Below are 17446 nucleotides of genomic sequence, written 5' to 3'. Positions count from 1 at the left end.
GTGTCTCGGGGGGCGGGGCTGGCCTACGGGGGAAAGGAGCGTTCGGGGTCGTTCGGGGATCGCGTCACCATGGAAACAGAGAGAGGCGCGTCTTTAATTAGGTGACGGACGGTGCCTGCAGTGGGAGGAGTTTTTCCCGGCCCCGCCCCGTCCAGTCCCGCGCAGTCTTTGCCAGCTCTCACTCACTCCCGGAAGAGGCGGAGCAGGAGTAGCCGATCCTGGACCGGGAGGTGAGAGACGTGCCGAGACCCTGGGACCGGCTCCTGGTGCACCCCGCCCGGGCCTAGAACTCGGGGGTCCGTGGTTTCTGCCTTGACCGCCGGGCCCCACCCCGCATCGGGCCGGAGTAGAACCCAGTAGTCCTAGCTCCACCCCCCACCATTAGACCCCCACCTAGGGCTGGGATAGAACCCAGGAGTCCTGGTTCTTAGCTCCCTGCCCCTCCCAGAGCTGGGGAGTCCAGGCTGCAAATGCCACCTGCTCTAACCACTAGACCCCCCCCCCCGAGTTCTTGGATAGCATTTCTCACAAGTAGAACCGGGAGTCCAAACTCCCAGCTCCACTCCAAAGCCCTCCTGTCTGCCTGAGACTAGAACCTAGACATCTAGTCCTGCTCCCCACCCCCTTTCCAAGCTACTAATAGGCCCAAGCATCCAGACTCCTAACACATCCCTTTCCCCCTAGGCTGGCGCAGAACCCAGGAGTCCTAGCTCCCACTCATGCAATCCTAGTTTAGACTCCCCCATGTGGTTTCCATTCTGACCCAGTTTTTTGTGTCCTTTCTTCCTCAGATTGGCTCTGGTCTTTGGCCCCTGTGGCAAAACTCCAGCGTGTGACCAATCCCAGGGCAGCCCTGCGCCAAGCCTGTTGGCATGGCCCTGCTCACCATGTCCTGGTGCCAGTGACTCCCGTGGTACCCTCTTCCATGGCTAGAGACAATTACTGGAAGGCCAAGCGGCGCAGACAGGCCAGCCAGCCTGCCCTAAGCCAGTGCCTTTTCCCTGTAAAGGAACCCCTGAGCCTGGGCCCTTTCCAGCTGGGCCAAGAGGACTCTCCAGCAGCCTGAGCCATTTTGCAAGCACTCAAGCAGGCACTGCTGCTCCATTTCCCCCCTTCCTCAATACAGGAGCTGGGGGCTCAGCTCCCCCCCGACGCCAGTGCGTGGCCACCCAGGGCCCCTGTGCCGTGATGGGTAGTACAGGGCCTTTCCTGCAATGGGCCCAGGAGGTGGCCGCACTGCTGCTCCTGCGGGTGCGGCGCACGGTGCTGCAGACAGCTATCCTGCTTTGCGTGCTGTTGCTGCTGCTCTGGGTCGCGGTCTTCCTCTACGGCAGCTTCTACTACTCCTACATGCCCACCGTCAGCTATGTCAGCCCTGTGCACTACAGCTTCAGGTGAGTGGGGCACCCCTGGGAGGGGCCAGACCCCCCTGCCTCCTAGGAGGGGACAGATTACTTAGGGAGGCTGTGGAAGCTCCTTCACTAGTGGTTTTCAGAAGGAGGCTGGAAAGCCATCTGTCTTGGTTGGGTTAGAACCAACAAATGCTGTATCTTGGCAGGGGGTTAGACAAGATGACCCTTGCGGTTCCTCCTAATCTGTGGTTGTAGGATTCTGTGCACTGCCTGAGCACTGCTCTGGGCCAGATCTCCTGGGCCCCTCCCAGCCCACACATGCTTTCTGGGGCTGTGGGTGCCTTTGAGCTGGGGCCTGCTCCCAAGAGTAAGGGTCTGACTTCCTGCAGTGGAAGGGGTGGGGGGCTGAAGCGGTCTGGGGGAGCTGGTGACCACTGAACATGACCCACTGCCTTCTGTCTCCCAGGACAGACTGTGCCTCGTCGGGCCCTGATCTCTGCTCCTTCCCCATTGCCAACATCTCCCTGGTCAAAAACAGCCGGGACAGGGTAAGTGCCAGTGGGCATGAGACAGACCACTGGCTGTCAGCTCCCTGGGGTTCTGGCCCCCGGGCACCCAATGGGTTTGATGCTTTTATCTGGGACTAGCTGACAGCAGTGCTGGGGGTGAGGTTAGGGAGCAGGCTCCCTGCTCTATTTCTGATACACTCTCCCTGCAGTGGGGGGGGGCGCTCTGGGATGGTTACATAAGAACAGCCATACTGGGTCAGACCAAAGGTCCATCTAGCCCAGTATCCTGTCTTCCAAGAGTGGCCAATGCCAGGTGCCCCAGAGGGAATGAACAGAACAGGCAATCATCAAGTGCTCCATCCCCTGTCACCCATTCCCAGCTTCTGGCAAACAGATGCTAGGGACACCATCCCTGGCCATCCTGGCTAATAGCCATTGATGGACCTATCCTCCATGAACTTATCTAGTTCTTTTTTGAACCCTGTTATAGTCTTGGCCTTCATAACATCCTCTGGCAAAGAGTTCCACAGGTTGACTGTGTGTTGCATAGAAAAAAATACTTCCTTTTGTTTGTTTTAAGCCTGTTGCTTATTCATTTCATTTGGTGCCCCGTAGTTCTTGTGTTATGAGAAGGAGTAAATAACACTTCCTTATTTACTTTCTCCACACCATTCATGATTTTATAGACCTCAATCATATCCCCCCTTAGCCATCTCTTTTCCAAGCTGAAAAGTCCCAGTCTTATTAATCTCTCCTCATACAACAACCATTCCATACCCCTAATAACTTTTGTTGCCCTTTTCTGAATCTTTTCCAATACCAATATATCTCTTTTGAGATGGAGGGTGACCGACCATATCTGCACGCAGTATTCAAGATATGGGCATGCCATGGATTTATATAGACTTGGGCAATATGCTATTTTCTGTCTTATTATCTATCCCTTTCTTAATGATTACCAACATTCTGTTGGCTTTTTTGACTGCCGCTGCACACTGAGTGGATGTTTTCAGAGAACTAGCCACACTGACTCCAAGATCTCTTTCTTGAGTGGTAACAGCTAATTTAGACCCCATAATTTTATATGTATAGTTGGGATTATGTTTTCCAACGTGCATCACTTTGTGTTTAGTAACACTGAATTTCATCTGCCATTTTGTGGCCCAGTCAGCCAGTTTTGAGGGATCCTTTTGTAGCTCTTCACAATCTTCCTGGGATTTAACTGTCTTGAGTAGTTTTGTATCATCTGCAAATGTTGCCATCTCCCTGTTTACCTCTTTTTCCAGATCACTTATGAATATGTTGAATAAGACTGGGCCGAGTACAGACCCTGGGGGATAGCACTGTTTACCTCTCTTCATTCTGAAAACTGGCTGTTTATTCCTACCCGTTGTTTCCTATTTTTTAACCAGTTACCGATCCATGAGAGCACCTTCCCTCTTATCCCGTGACTGCTTACTTTGCTTAAGAGGGACCTTGTCAAAAGCTTTCTGAAAAGTGTGATGGGATCTCTGGGGTGCAGCTTGGGACTGTAGGACCACTGTGCCCCCTTAACTCTCCAGACTGGGCTGTCTCTCACAATGCTTTGCTAGAGACAAGCAGCAAACCTCTCCAGGCTCTGTTATCACTCAGCACAACTGCACGTGGAGCCCCACATGCAGCCAGATTGCATGAATGCTCCCAGAGCCACTCATGAATCACACAGAGAAAGGCACCAGTGCCAAATCCGCTCCCAGTCTTGCACCTCAGGAATATACCGTCTTGCACTGTTCAAGATAAGCAGTGCAGGTTTATTACTTGGTTCACCACTTCATCAATGGAAAGTGGATACACACCAGCCTTTGCAAACCTGAGCAGATCTACCAAACACTTCAGGCAAACTCACTGATAAAGATAAACAGTAAAACAACTTAGATTTTAAGTGAGAGGCAAAAAGTCAGCGTTAGTTACCAAAATAAAATGTAAGTACGCAGTCTAAACTCTCAACCGGATTAGACTGGGTAACATCTAGACAAAGCAGTTTTTCTCATTCCACTGGATATTGCAGTTCATAGTATACAGGTTTTTCCTTTAAACTTTGGGCCAGTCTCCTCTGTTAGACTGAAGACTTCCAGTGCCCTTGTTGCTTGCAGCATAGGTGGGGGCAGGAGAAAGGCCCAGCATGCGGCCACTGTGTTCTGTTCTGTTACCCTTAGTCCATGATATGCCTGGACTTGTGTTTTCCAAGCACGTCTGCTAGGCACTGCTGAATCCCCAGGCAAGGTTGAGCCATTCCCCTGGTTTGACCTTATGCAGGTGAGTCATTGCATTGTAGCTCCCTTGCTGGACAATGGCTGTTGATTTTGTTTGATACCTGCCCGGGCATTGGATACTTTCCTTGCTGTTGTCTCTGGGGACCTAATATCTGGCTGATTCCCCAACTTATAACATGTTTTACTGACAACCATACAACACAATCTCATAACTTCATATGCACTAATGATATACATACTTAGATAGAACAGTGACTTTCAGCAGATCATAACCTTTACCCTGATACCTTACATGCCATGCTGTGTATGCAATATCATAATTATATATAAATGAGGAATATGGGGATTACAGGATGCTCCCCCAAGGTATAGAATGTCACACTAAGTACACTGTATCCACTGGATTCCCCCTTGTCCACATGCTTGTTGACACCCCCCCCAAAGAATTCTAGTAGATTGGTGAGGCATGATTTCCCTTTACAAAAACCATGTTGACTGTTCCCCCAACAAACTATGTTCATCTCTGTGTCTGACAATTTTGTTCTTTACTATAGTTTCAACTAGTTCACTTGGTACTGAAGTCAGGTGGCCTGTAATTGCCGGGATCACCTCTGGAGCCCTCTTTAAAAATTGGTGTCACATTCGCTATCCTCCAGTCATTTGGTACAGGAGCTGATTCAAATGATAAGTTACAGACTACAGTTCATAGTCCCCGCTGTTCATCTCAGGGGGCCCTGGGAAGCTGTGAGGAGAGGCTGCCCGCTCCATCTCTGATGCTCTCTCCCTGCAGCGGGGGCTCTGGAGCGGTTTGGGGGCAGGCTTCCCAATCCATCTGATGTACTCTTCCCACAGCAAGAGGCTCTGAGAGTTGGGGAGCAGGCTCCCTGTTCCAGCTTTGATGTGCTTTCCCTTCAGCTGTGGCCTCTGGGAAGCTGTGGGGCCTTCAGGGTGGTTCGGGAGGGGCAAGCAGCACCCCCTTTCTCTGATGCCTCCTGCTGTCCTGTAGGTGCTGATGTATGGGCAGCCTTACCGCATCTCCCTGGAGCTGGAGCTGCCTGAGTCGCCTGTGAACCAGGAGCTGGGCATGTTTATGGTGGTGATGTCCTGCTACACCAAGGGTGGGCGCATCATCTCCTCCACAGCCAGATCGGTGAGTCTGCTGCCCATCCAATCCAACATTTCAGGGCCACACACACCTACAATCCTGGCCTTGCTGCCTCGCGTAGAGCCTCCAGGGAGGCTGAGGTAGGGCTCCCCATGGCAGCTATTCCACCCCTAGCCAGGGGCTACAGTGACACTTCGGGTAGTATGGCAAAGGGAGCTGGCAGTCAGGACTCCTGGGTTCTATCCTTGGCTCTAGGAGGGAGTGGGGCTCGAGGATTAGGCAGGGAGGGCTGGGAGCCAGAACACAGGGGTTCTATTCTGTGCTCTGCCACTGCCCCTGTGCAGTCTTGGGCAGTTCCCTTCTCCTCTCTGCAGTGGGGCTGAAGCCCTGGACTCCTCTCTGAAATCCTGGAAGATCCTTGGGCAAGAAGCAGCTCACTGCTGGCAGTGCCCCTAACGGCCACGGGGAGCTGGTGGGAGATGCTGGGGGCTGGGTTCAATGCCAACACTGGCTCTTCTCTCCCCAGACCATGCTGCATTACCGCTCAGGCCTGCTGCAGACCCTGGATACCCTGATCTTTGCTGGGCTCTTCTTCATGGGCTTTGCTGAGCAGAAGCAGATGGTCGAGGTGGAGCTGTTCTCGGACTACCGGGAGGACTCGGTGAGGGAGGAGGCCTCTTCTGCATTAGCTGCCTGGATTGCTGGGCCTGGACTGGCTGGCTGGCCTGGCCTGGCCAGAGCCTCTGCTCCCCAGTGTGGGAGCTGATTGCCAGGAGTGTCCTGGATGCCTGGCGTAGAGACCCTCTCTTTTCCCTGCAAGTAATGGCTTCCCTTCCTGTGTGGGTTGGGAGCATGAGTGCAGGGGGGGGGGGGGGGGAGTGTATTCTCGGCTGTCTGAGTTTGGTGGCTGGGGGTTACTGCAGCTCTGTCTGGTTTGGTCGGGAGGGTCACATGCCCTGGCTGTCTGAGTTGGGCACTGGAGCATAAGGCAGGTGTATGCCCTGCTGTTGGGGTTGGGGATCTTGTGATGGCCCCATCTGCAGCTCTGACCCTGACTGTCCTTCCCGACCCCCAGTATGTCCCAACTGTTGGAGCCGTGATAGAAATCCAGACCAAGCGGATCCAGATCTACGGGGCACAGCTGCGGATCCATGCCCACTTCACGGGCCTGCGGTGAGGATTGGGGGGTGCCACTGGTGGTGGGGGGACGGATGGGACTGTCCAGTGCTGGGGGCAGTTCCTGGTGCTAGGGGACTGCAGTGCACTCAATTCAGCAGCCCCACAAAGCTGATCCCTATAATCTACCCCATGAATGATGCTTGGGGGCCCGGGGGTTAGGAGAGGGGCCCGTGTCTGGGACGGGGAAGACTGGATCCAGGCTGCAGCCTCCTAATGCTCAGGCTCCACCCCCTCTTGCCCCAGGTACCTGCTCTATAATTTCCCAGTGACCTCGGCCATCCTGGGCGTGGCCAGTAACTTCACCTTCCTCAGCGTCATCGTCCTCTTCAGCTACTTGCAATGGATCTGGGGCAGCGTGTGGCCCCGGGAGCCCCTCTCGGTACAGGTGAGAAGGTGGCTCCGTGGCTAGGGGAGCAGAGGGATGGGGTAGGGCATTGAACAGGGGGCAGAGTGGGCGTGAGGAAATTGGGGGGGGGGGCAGGCTGTGGAGCTGGAGATGTACCCCATGCAAATAAGAGGGCAAGTATCTGTGCAGCAGGGTAAGGGGATAGTGCCTGGGGGGAGTTGGAGCAGGAGGCTATGCCCCACTATGCAGTTGGGGGTATGGGGCCCTGGTGGGATGGGGGTGGCATTAATGGAGACACTGTGTTGCCTGGTCCCCCCACTTTCCTGTCCCCTTCTCTCCCCCCCCCCCGTCCCCCCCAGGTGAACATGCAGGATGGGGCCAGCCTGCAGCAGCGGCAGGAGGAGGCACGACGGTGCATGGCTTCCCCCAGGCCAGGTAAAGCAGGTTTAGGGGGGAGAGTGGGCTCTCCCTTTGTGTGGGGTTGGGGGGGTTCCCATTTGTCTGTGGCTGGGGCGGGGGGGTCCTACTACTCTCACCTGAGAGGGGTGGTGCAGACCAGGTCTGGTCTTGGCCTCAACCCCTGCCCTGATGCTCTCTGTCCTGAAGCAGATGACCAAGAGGAGCTGACAACACCGCAGCCTGAGGCCATGGGGCTGGGCGAGAGTGACCAGGAGAGGATTCCCCAGGGCACAGGTACTGACGATTCCCTTCCAGCTGGGTCTGGGGGGGAGGAGCCTGCGGCTGGGCTGTTCCCTACCTGCTGAGGTGGGGCTTGGGCAGGGAGGCAGGGCTGTTCTGTTAATTTAGGTGGACCCAAAGAGGCGAAGGTGTTAATGTGGCTCTATCGCTGCTCGCCACTGAATAGTATTAACCAAGGCTTGGGGGCTGGAGTACAGAGCCCTCAGCCTGCTTAGCCCCAAACACCATTACAGTCCCCTGGAAACCCTTTGTTAACCATACAGAGCAAGGGAAAGGATTTGGAATGTGAAGGGTTAAGTCAGGCTTGCATTGTAACAACATCCCTTGTTCTCCCTCTCCAACTGGAGAGAGGTTTTGAAAGACCCCCCCCTTCTCCCCCTCAATCTTTACACCAGGGTTAGAGGGCGGTAACTGTCCTCTGGGAACAGAGGGAACATTAGTTGAGATGGGCTGGCGCAGTTGTTGCTGTTTAAAGTGCAATCCTGTTTCCTAGAAGAAAAACCAGCGGGGAAAGAAAGGGACAGCAAATGCAGCTTCTGCTTCTGCTGCTCCTCACCTGCATCTACTGCTGGCAAACACAGACACAGCCACCCATGCCCGTCGGCTGTTCTGACCCGCGTCTGGGCAACTCGTACCAGGGTTGGGCTGTTCGGGGCAGTACTTGTAGCTGGTCACAGGCTTACAGCAGTGTTGCAAAATGTGCAGCCTTGGCCAACTAAGCCAGAAGGCCAAAGGAGAGGGATATGCGAGAGAAGGAAGGAAAAGGACCTGTGAGGGGGTGGGGGTTGGGATTCAGTCAAAGCCAGCTGAGGTGGTGACATCTGGATCCCTCTGTCTGGTCAGGGTATGTCTCAGGATCAGGAGGTCAAAAGCCCAAGAATGGATCTGGGGGTCCCAGCGAACAGTGTGGGTGGTAGCCATGATGGTGAAGCTCGCTCCTTCCTTCCTGCTCTTCTATCTCTTAGCCAGCATCTGTCTCCACGCGTTCCCCCCCACCCCACCCCAGAGTCTCTTCCTGAGGACCCCGAAAGGCAGTGGGGGGTGGCCCAACCCATCCCCTTATGTTTTGTTTACCCATTAGCCTTAATTTCTGCCACACCAATTTGGATTGGTTAATTCTTGTTCTCGCACTTTGATTTCTGGGTTTGATTTCTGATTTTCATGCTCCTCTTGAGTCACATCAGTAGGTCTCTCTGAGACTCGTTGAGTCTTATTGCGGGTGCCCCTTTCCCATGCCCAGTTACTGCTACCAATTAGGGGGAAAGTTTTATTTCCTTTTCCAATGAGGGTATGGTTGAAGGCCCAGTCATTACTGCGGGCTCCCATGACCCCACCAGGGAGAGAATGGAGCCTTGGCCAGTGCGGCCTGTTGGCTACGCTAGGAGTGGAGGAGGGGACAAGGCCCTGTGACCTGGCCTGTCTTGGTGCTTTGCCCTAATTGCTATGCAAGGGGGCAGGACCCCAGGACCTAGCCCTGCCTCTGACCTGTGCTTCTCCCCTTCCCCTGCAGCTTCCCCCCCACAGCTACCAGGCGAGGTTCTGGAGACCATTGGCCCTATAGGGGGATCAGCCCAGGCTAAGGAGCTGGATCTGAGTGAAGGTGGGTAACACAGTTCCCCAGCTTCTCCCCCTGGGGGCTCCAGGCTCCTCATAGCCCAACCCCCGTGCATCAGATCAGGGGACAGAACTCAGGTGTCCTGACTCTTTCCACTCCACTCCGCCCCTGCCCCAACCCATTAGCTTCCACTCCTTACCCACCGAGCTGTGGTCCAAGGCTCCAGCATCCATCAGGGCACCTAGAGACCCTCTGTTCCCAAGCAGGAACCTAGAACCCCACTGTGCAGTAGGGCTGAGGGTGAGGGGTGCAGCTGGGAACGGCTTTGTAGTGGGGAGTGGGCTGTCCCCTGCCCCTTGCCTCTAGCTTCTATGGGAGATGGGCTTTGTCCCCTGTGGGCTGTCCGTGTGCCCCTTGGGGGGTAGACAGAGGGTCCAGCCCCTGAAGGAAGGGATGTGTCTGCAGGACCCCTGCAGCTTCCTCTTGCTGGAGCCTATGAGAGCCCCTGCCCCCCCCGCCCCGCCCCATATTGTTGCTCTTCTGGGATCTCTAACTGTCTCTTCTCCTGCAGAGACTGAGTTTGAGTCAGTGGATGAGTCCTCCCTGTTCACAGATGCCAACTACCCGCCCCCTAGCGGGACACTCCTAACACTACCACAGCTGGGAGAGGGGGCTGAGCCCATCCCAGGGGCTGAGATCCGTCAGAGACACATCTGCTCCAGCTCCTGAGGGCACCATGCTTCCCCCACCCCCAACAAAAACAAAAAATGCTAGCCTTGTTCCCTGGGCTCCCAGCTCATGTTTACATTCCAGCCTCCTGGCCCCTCACTTGGAACTACTGTAATTTTAATAAACCACCTGCTAACAGACCCAGGCTGCTAGTGTGGGAGTGGGGTGGGGGTAGGTGCAGATGTTGGGGCTGTAGGGCACAGGAGGGCTGGGGGCCTCTCCATGGAGGTGAGGGACTAAGTCACTGTGGTGAAGGGCTGAAATGAGTTGTGCTCCATCTCTTGCTCCCTTACCAGAAGAGGGACCCCTCCCTTCATGATGAGCTGGACTGGGGTCCCCCTGGCATCCGTGCTCCCAAGCAGGGCACCCATGGCAGCAGGATGGGAGGCCCCCCCTCCCCCAGCTCCCCCATCCTCTCTCCACAGCCGCACCCCTTCCTGTCTGCTGTGCTGGCCCATGGGCCTCATCGAAGCCAGATGGGAGGGTTTCTCCCCACGCTCCTGAACTGAGCTCACTGCAGCTGGGAAGCCGGTGTGAGCTCTCCCGCCTGGCTTGTGTGATGTCTACATTCCAGAGGGCTCAGTAATGGCGGGGCTGGATTCCGGAGAGGGCTGTAAGCCCGGCAGGGGAGATGTCTGCTCCTGCCATGCTGCAGCCTTCACCTCTCACCCACCCCTGGGGGCACCTGGCAGCTGCGATGAGTGGTGCATGGCTCAGGGCCAGGCTTCTGAGCCCAACCCGTACATCCCGCCACCCCACCCACCCACAAACTCCTTGCAGCCTTCGCCCTCGTGGTGGGAGGAGAACATTGTAGCTGCCAGACTGTCTTTCAGCTAAGTAGGTGGGGAGGGGGCAGTGCAATGGTGCTTTCCCAGCATGGGAGCTGCACTTGTTTATCCCCTGTTTGCAGGGCTTGGGGGGGGAGGGGCTGGCCATCTGGGGGGGCACGTCTACCTGCAACTCCTCAAGGCAGCTCCAGCTGCACGCGCCCCCCCCCCCCCCCCTTCCACCAAGACCAGCTGTACTTTGGGGGCAATGTAGGCAGCAGGCACCTACACCACTTCCTGTCTCTGGACCAGCTATGAGCTTCTGGCTGTCCGCCTGTAGGCCATGCCTGAGACTGCTCTGCCTGCCAGCCTCGGTGAGCAGCCCCACCCAGCAGGGCAAGAATCTGCTGTCTTTGTACCCCCACCCACCCCCTTTGGGCCTGGGGGCTTCAAGGAGTAGCTTCACTGGGGAGTTTTTGCCCCTGTAGGAGCTGGGTTGCAGGTGGCAGAGCTGGAGGGGGATGGAGTGGCAAGGGACGGGGGGGAAAGAAGAGCTTTGAGTTGTTGCCTTGGAGGTAGCCCATCCACTCCACAAAGACCGTAGAGGAGCCACCACTACCCTACGCTCAGGTTGACCATGGCCTGGTGCCATCAGCCCAGTTCAAGCTGAGCAGAAAGGGGCTGAAGGCTGCTGTGGCCATGGCTGCCCTCACACCTTGTGCTCTCTCTCATCCTTGTCCTTGCTGCTCCAGTCTGTCACTTAGATGGCAAGAGCTTCCCTAGCCAGCCCCAGCCAAAGACCCCAGACTGCTAGCCAGTGTGTGGCCCAGCCCTCCTTGCTGTTTCTGGGCTGGCCTAGCCTGTGGGTGGCCCAGGCATGGGTGCTGCTGGTTGGCCAGTCGTGGAGGGAGTGGGAGGCACAGTCCCTCTCCTGCTGTGGCGTGTTCCCACCCCTCTAGGCCTTGGGTGACATATGAGCCTGAAGCCCTTTCCCTTTCAATGAGTTGGTGGGGCATAAGGTCCCTTTGTAAATGCAATGTGGGCTGCTAAGCCTTTGAGGCGCATCTGGGAATGTTCCCCTATCCAGCTGCGTCATCGATGGGGCTGGGCAGTTGCCAGTGGCCCCACTGGCTGCTGTAGGTGAGCTTGCGTGGAATAACGTGCTTTGGTGCAACCAACTCAGCCCGTTAACAGCAGAGACCTGGGGGAAGGGGCAGGCTGGCTCTGTCCCCAGTGCCCACCTAGCCGCTGGCTGTCCAGCCCCAGCTGCTGCTGAGGAAGGTGCAAGAACGCCCCAGTAGCAGAGGTAGAGTAACCTACCCCCAGGTTAGGTCACATCTTCTGCAATCAGCTTGAGCCCTGACACACGAGCGTTTCTCTCCATTCCCAAATCTTTGCTAGGATTAAGTACCCAACTCTGTCTTATCCGTGGGTGGGCAAATAGAGCTCCTGGCATGGGGGGAAATGGCAGGGGCCAGTGTGTGGGCACACAGCCCCTGGCATGGATGGGGGGCGTTGCAGAATCCTGTAATGGAGGCTGGGAAGGTGACACCCAGGCAGTTTTTAGGGGGAAGGGAGGAATCCAAGGATGTCCTGGGGGTGCAGTGGGAGTGAAGGCTCTGTCTATGAACCGCTCTTCTGCCCCACCCCAGAGGTGTTTGTATCTCAGCACCTACAGTCCCTCTGCTTCAGGTTAGTTGCTATTTTAGTGATCAGTTTGTTTGGAAACCTCGGCCTTATCTCTGCACCAGTGAAGTTCAGCTTTGACTCTGCTAGTGTTATTGAATGGTGCTGCCGCTTTACCATGGGGCAGGTGCTCATCCCCGTCTAGGCAAGGTTAAGGCTAACTGCTGGCTGGGGACATGGAGTGAAGTGAAGACGTGGTTGTCTGGCTCACTGCCCCCCAAAATGGACCCCGCTGAGGGATCCTGTTCTCTGCACCTACAAGCTCTGTTTTAGACCATGTTCCTGTCATCTAATAAACCTCTGTTTTACTGGCTGGCTGAGAGTCACGTCTGACTGTGAAGTTGGGGTGCAGGACCCTCTGGCTTCCCCAGGACCCTGCCTGGGCAGACTTGCTGTGGGAAGCACACAGAGGGGCAGAGGATGCTGAATGCTCTGAGGTCAGACCCAGGAAGGTGGAAGTTGTGTGAGCTGTGTGTCCTGAAGACAGTCTGCTCACAGAAAGGAGACTTCCCCAGAGTCCTGACTGGCTTTGTGGGGAGCAGTTCCTGAGCATTGCCTGGGGCCTCCCTGACAACTGGTGACAGTGGTGGGATACGAACCCATGACCCCGAAGAGACTGGAGCCTCAATCCAGCTCCAGCGCTCAAGAGAACTGGGTTCTACCCCCACCTTGGCCACAGTCCCCTTGGGCAAGTTGGTGGCCCTCTCTGTGCCTGGGCCCATAAAGCACTCTGAGATGTGCTGGATTAGAGCTAGGGATGGCTGGATTGGGCTAGTTGCATCCCTAGGAGGGCTTGCAGCGGTATAATGATAGTAGTGTAAAAGCACCTGCACATTATACCAGGACACCACTAAGCTAAGCCACCTTGCTCAGAAACACCAGTGGGCCATGCAGCAGCAAGCCACTGCTAACAGTACCAGCTTATGTTTTAAACAAGTGACTTTTTGTCTTGTCTGTCTGCCCTCCCTTCCCCCGGGTTCATAAAGCACCTATCACAGTGGTTGTGATATTAGGGCCTGTGCTTTTAAGAGCTTCCCAAACTGTGTGGGTGGGCTGCTGGGAACAGACAGATCTTTTACAAACATCTTCAGCAATGAGTGATCCCTGACTAGCAGTGGAGTCCTGGTCCAGAATCGGGCCCTGCTGCGTCATCTTAAACCAAGTAACTAATTACCCTAAACAATGTAAAGACTGAAGCAGCCTGGTTTTACATTAAAAGTCACCAGACAGTTCTAATGATGCTTCTCCAAGCCCGCAGCAGGTGAACACAAAGCTCTGGAGAGACCTCAGTTAATTAATTAACTCAAGTGCAAAATTTACTTCTCTCAGCACTGAGATGCAGCTGTCTCTGAAGTGGAGTGAGGGGGCTTTTTCTAGAGGGATCCCTTGCCCAGCAAGGAGACACAGTTGCCTCTAGCATAGCCCAAGGGGATTGTTTATGCAAGGCTCCTTTGGCTGGTGCTGAGATGCAGATGCCTCTAGGGTGAGGTGTGCAGGGCTCCAACATTGCAACACTTAGTGTTCTTTTTAAATCTTGTGATTTGGGTTGCCTGACTCATGAGTCTGTCACAGTTAGGAGTTTCCAGCCTCTCACTCAATCTGTGTTAAACCACAGTTGGCTGCTGCCAGCTGACTGGGCAGAGTCCTAGGTCCGAGCCAACCTGCAGTAACCTGGGTTTAATTAGATTCGGAGCATCCAGGGCAGCGTGTCACTTTTAAGCCAGAGCAAGTTGCAGGTGTAGATGAGGCCCCTGGCTGGGGGGAGCCAGGACTCTGACATTGGCACTGCTCCCTTCCCACCCATACCATTCCAGCTACGAATAACCCCGCTCTTAGGCTGTGTTCCTCTTGGACACCTGAGAACCAGTGGGGGAGCCCCCAGCTCTGCTACAAGCCAGGCCTCTCCTGGAGCAGCCATGGCTCTGAGCAGGATCCAGGCTTTCCCCAGGAGCTGATACTGTCCTAGCAGTGATGCACCATATGTGTCTGTCCGAGCAGAGCCCCCCTCCCATCCCATCCACCCCAGCGGCTCCTGCTCTCTTTGCTCCCCATGAGTCACCCATGCCTCCAGAGCAGGGCTGGCTCCCACCACAGCTACTGTGCACAGTGCAGTTAGGGGCTGAGATCCAGGGAAGAGACTGTCACTTCCTGCCCTTCACGAGCTCACGGATGCTGATGGGGTCAGCATTGTCTGCAAGGGGTGGCCGCCTCCACCAGCCTCTTGTCATACACATTGGATGGTGGCTGCTTTATAAACAGGAATGAATGGAGCCTCTCCGGATGCTTGTCCCCATTGTAAAGTGGGTGAATGTCAGCCCCTGAGACAAGATCACAGAGTGAGTCAGTGGCAGAGAATAAAACCTATTCTAGTACACAGCTCCTTCTCCCTGCTCTAATCCATCAGTCCCCCCCAGAGTCAGGGACAGAACCCAGGAGTCCTGGCTCCCAGCTCTAGCTCACTAGATCGCTCTTCCCTCTCAATACTGGGGACAGCACCAGGTCACGACTGCCAGGCTGTCTGCTCTAACAATTAGCCCCCGCCTCCCCTACCAGAGTCAAGGCTAGAACGCGGGGGTCCTGGCTCCCAGCCCTCCCCATGCTTTGCCCTGGCTGCAGGCTTGGTCCCTGCGGTCTGTCTGGTTCCTGACTGTCAGGGCTGGGCCAGGGCAGGAAGAGTCTGTCTGGAACAGATACCTGTGGCCAGGCAGCTTCCCATTGTCCACCCCGCCCGCAGCCGTCCCTGACCGTGCCCGTGACTCCGGGGGCTGGGCTCCCTGCTCGCCCTGCAGCATCTCTGCGGCCTCCGGGTGGGGGATCAGCCGGGAGGGACAGAAATGTCCTTATAAGGCAGAGTTTTATTTTCCTTATGGTCACCTGCAGCTCCCCCACGCCCCATTCAGGAGCCCCCGGGCCGCTCCGCCCCTGGCAGCCCCAGCTAAGCTGGGGGCGGGGGATGAGCTCAGCGCCCCGACAGGATAAAACTTGCTGCAGCTGCCGGAGCGAAGCAGACGAGACGCGAGAGCAGAGTCGAGCGGCGCCAGCCCCGATCCCGCAGCGCCCCGGAGAGGAGAACCCCGACCCCCAGCGCTGAGCCCTTTCCTGCTGGAGACCAGAGCCCCGTGGCCCCAGTGACCTGACGCCCGCCCCCCTCCAGTTGCAGGCAGCGGGTGAGTGAGGCCAGGGCTGTAGGGAACCCCCATCTCCAGAGTCCTGGGACACCTGCCTGGAGGCCAAAGCCCCAGGGGTGTCTCCTTGTGAGGGTTGCTGTGCGGGAACAACCAGCCCCCGCTTCTCCTGCGGAAGGGCCTGTGGGATGAAGCCTCCAAGGGGCACATGGACAGTATTATCTTATTGATAGTTGTGGTTTCAGTTCCAGCCCCCAGTAGGGACAAATGGACTTCTGGGAGTTAGGACCCCTTGGTTCTGTTCCCAGCTCTGCCACTGACTGGCTGTTGGTGTGAGTTCCTTCCCGTCTGTGCCTCAGTTTTCTCTTGTGTGAAGTAGGGGCAATAACCTTGCCCTGGCTCCCAAGGGCTGTATAGCTCCCTGGGATATTGTAAGGAGGCGGGACTGGGGCAGAGTGCTCTGATGGGGGAATCATACCTCCCCCAGTATCCTGTAGCATCATCTCACCTCATACAGTCACCCAGTCCTCTCTCTTCCAGGAACCATGACCATCCTCCTGGGATTCTCGGCTCCAGTCTTCACGGCCGCATGCCTCCTGATCCTGTGCCCAGTGGGGGCTCCAACGAGCATGGGAGGCTCCCTACCCCTTCCCCCGAAGGGCCAGAGCCACTGGCCCTGGCTCCGTGCCCAGGAGAGCAGCCCCCTTACCTCCCCCACCCCCCAGCATGACTTGGGGACAGACTATTACAGCTATGAGGACCTCTCCACCCCAGAGATGCCTGGCTCCCAGCACCCATCCTATCAGCCTTGTGACTACCACCATTGCCGCCACCTGCAGCCAGCCTGTGCAGAGCTGAGAGAGGAGACTGGTTGCCTATGCCCTGGAGTGACTGGCCCAGATGTGCCCCCAGAACCGCCCCAGCTGGGGGTAGTGCACGTCACTGAGTCTGCGGCCAGCCTGCATTGGTGTGCCCCCTCCTCCACAGTGTGGGAGTACCGGCTGATGTACCAGGCTGATGGGGACCACACCATTGCTGGTCCCATCTTCAACAGCACCTTCCGGATAGCAGTGCTTGGGGGACTGCACCCCAGCACCTCCTATCTGGTGTGCATCATGGCAGCCAACCAGGCCGGTGTCAGCCCTACTGACGATGGGAGTCGGGACCACGGACCATGCCGTACCATCCGCACCCTGGCCCCCCAGCTCCCCTATGCATATGTGGTGGCAGGACTGGCGGCCATGTTCGGCCTGGTGGTGGTGGCCGCGCTGACCTGGCACTTTGCCCTGCGCTCGAGGAGACGGCAGTTCCACGGCTCCCAGGACAACATCCTGGATGGAGAGGTGGGGCCAGGTGGGGTGGCCAATGGCTCATACGGGGGCAAGGAGCAGCTGTAGGGGCACCTGAACCCTCCAGCCCCCAGACATGTACACTGCTGGCCTGGATCGCAGCCACGCTCCATGGACTGTCCAGTGCAGTGGGGACCAGGGCTGGCGGAGATGTGGAGTTTGTAGGGGGCACCACCTGAGCCAGCCAGGGCATGATGACCTACCCCACTCCACATGGGGGGAGGCTGCTCAGGTCCTGATGCCCCCCCTCAACATTTATTTATTTATTTATATATTTATATAGTGAAAGTGTGTTGGGGGGGGTCCTGAAGCATCAAGGGCTGTGGGGAGGCCCCATGGGGGAGCGAGCAGAGGGACCCATAGGCAGAGGCCCTTGACAACCAGTATGAATCATTCTGAGTAACAGTCCCACCCCGCACCAGACCCCTGTGCTGGCTCCATGTGGGGGAGGGGGTTGCCTGGGGCTCCCCCTGCTTGTTGTGGGGGGAGGTCGTCCCAGTTGCTGTTGCATGGCCTCGGGGCTTCACCCTGAGACCACCTTCCTCCCATAGCTGGGATGGTGCGGAGGGGGGAGGAGCCATGGCAGGGGGCTGGTTGCCGAGATGGGGAGGCTGGGGGTGTTCTGTGCTGCTGGCAATGTGAAATTGTTAGTGTTGAATAAAGCCCAGAAGCAATGTCCTGGCCGCAGGTTTGTCCCTCGTCTCCTTCAGCTCCTCTCGGTTGCATGGAACAGTGAATCATTATGGTACCCCCCATCGGGGCTATTCCCCCCCACTTCCTGGACAATCTGTCT

The 17446-nt window shown here is 56.5% G+C and overlaps 2 protein-coding genes across 6 annotated transcripts; both read left to right on the top strand.

Moving 5' to 3' along the window:
- Positions 1-134: 134 nt before the first annotated feature.
- BSCL2 (BSCL2 lipid droplet biogenesis associated, seipin) lies at positions 135-15164 on the top strand. 5 transcript variants are annotated; one of them, XM_073352131.2, is made up of 11 exons: positions 135-230; positions 792-1394; positions 1819-1900; positions 5120-5263; positions 5745-5879; positions 6294-6391; positions 6641-6782; positions 7103-7178; positions 7350-7436; positions 8953-9042; positions 15060-15164. In XM_073352131.2, exons 2-11 carry the CDS (start codon positions 1189-1191, stop codon positions 15116-15118), a joined length of 1119 nt encoding a protein of 372 aa, XP_073208232.2. In that variant the 5' UTR covers positions 135-230; positions 792-1188; the 3' UTR covers positions 15119-15164. The 5 variants fall into 5 exon arrangements, with proteins under 5 accessions (XP_073208232.2, XP_073208231.2, XP_073208228.2 ...); XM_073352130.2 differs by lacking the exon at positions 15060-15164 and adding an exon at positions 9569-12492 and having other exon boundaries at positions 136-230; positions 7353-7436; XM_073352127.2 differs by lacking the exon at positions 15060-15164 and adding an exon at positions 9569-12492 and having other exon boundaries at positions 136-230.
- A 92-nt stretch (positions 15165-15256) lies between these two features.
- On the top strand, positions 15257-17255 carry LRRN4CL (LRRN4 C-terminal like). The gene is made up of 2 exons (XM_073352133.2): positions 15257-15346; positions 15845-17255. The coding sequence occupies exon 2, from the start codon at positions 15850-15852 to the stop codon at positions 16699-16701; it is 852 nt and encodes a 283-aa protein (XP_073208234.2). The 5' UTR covers positions 15257-15346; positions 15845-15849; the 3' UTR covers positions 16702-17255.
- Positions 17256-17446: the final 191 nt, after the last annotated feature.

The sequence above is a fragment of the Lepidochelys kempii genome, chromosome 7, assembly GCF_965140285.1.
Source record: "Lepidochelys kempii isolate rLepKem1 chromosome 7, rLepKem1.hap1, whole genome shotgun sequence".
NCBI classification, from domain to species: domain Eukaryota; kingdom Metazoa; phylum Chordata; order Testudines; family Cheloniidae; genus Lepidochelys; species Lepidochelys kempii.
The sequence above is the reverse complement of the archived record's forward strand: the minus strand, read 5'-3'. Positions and strand labels throughout refer to the sequence as shown.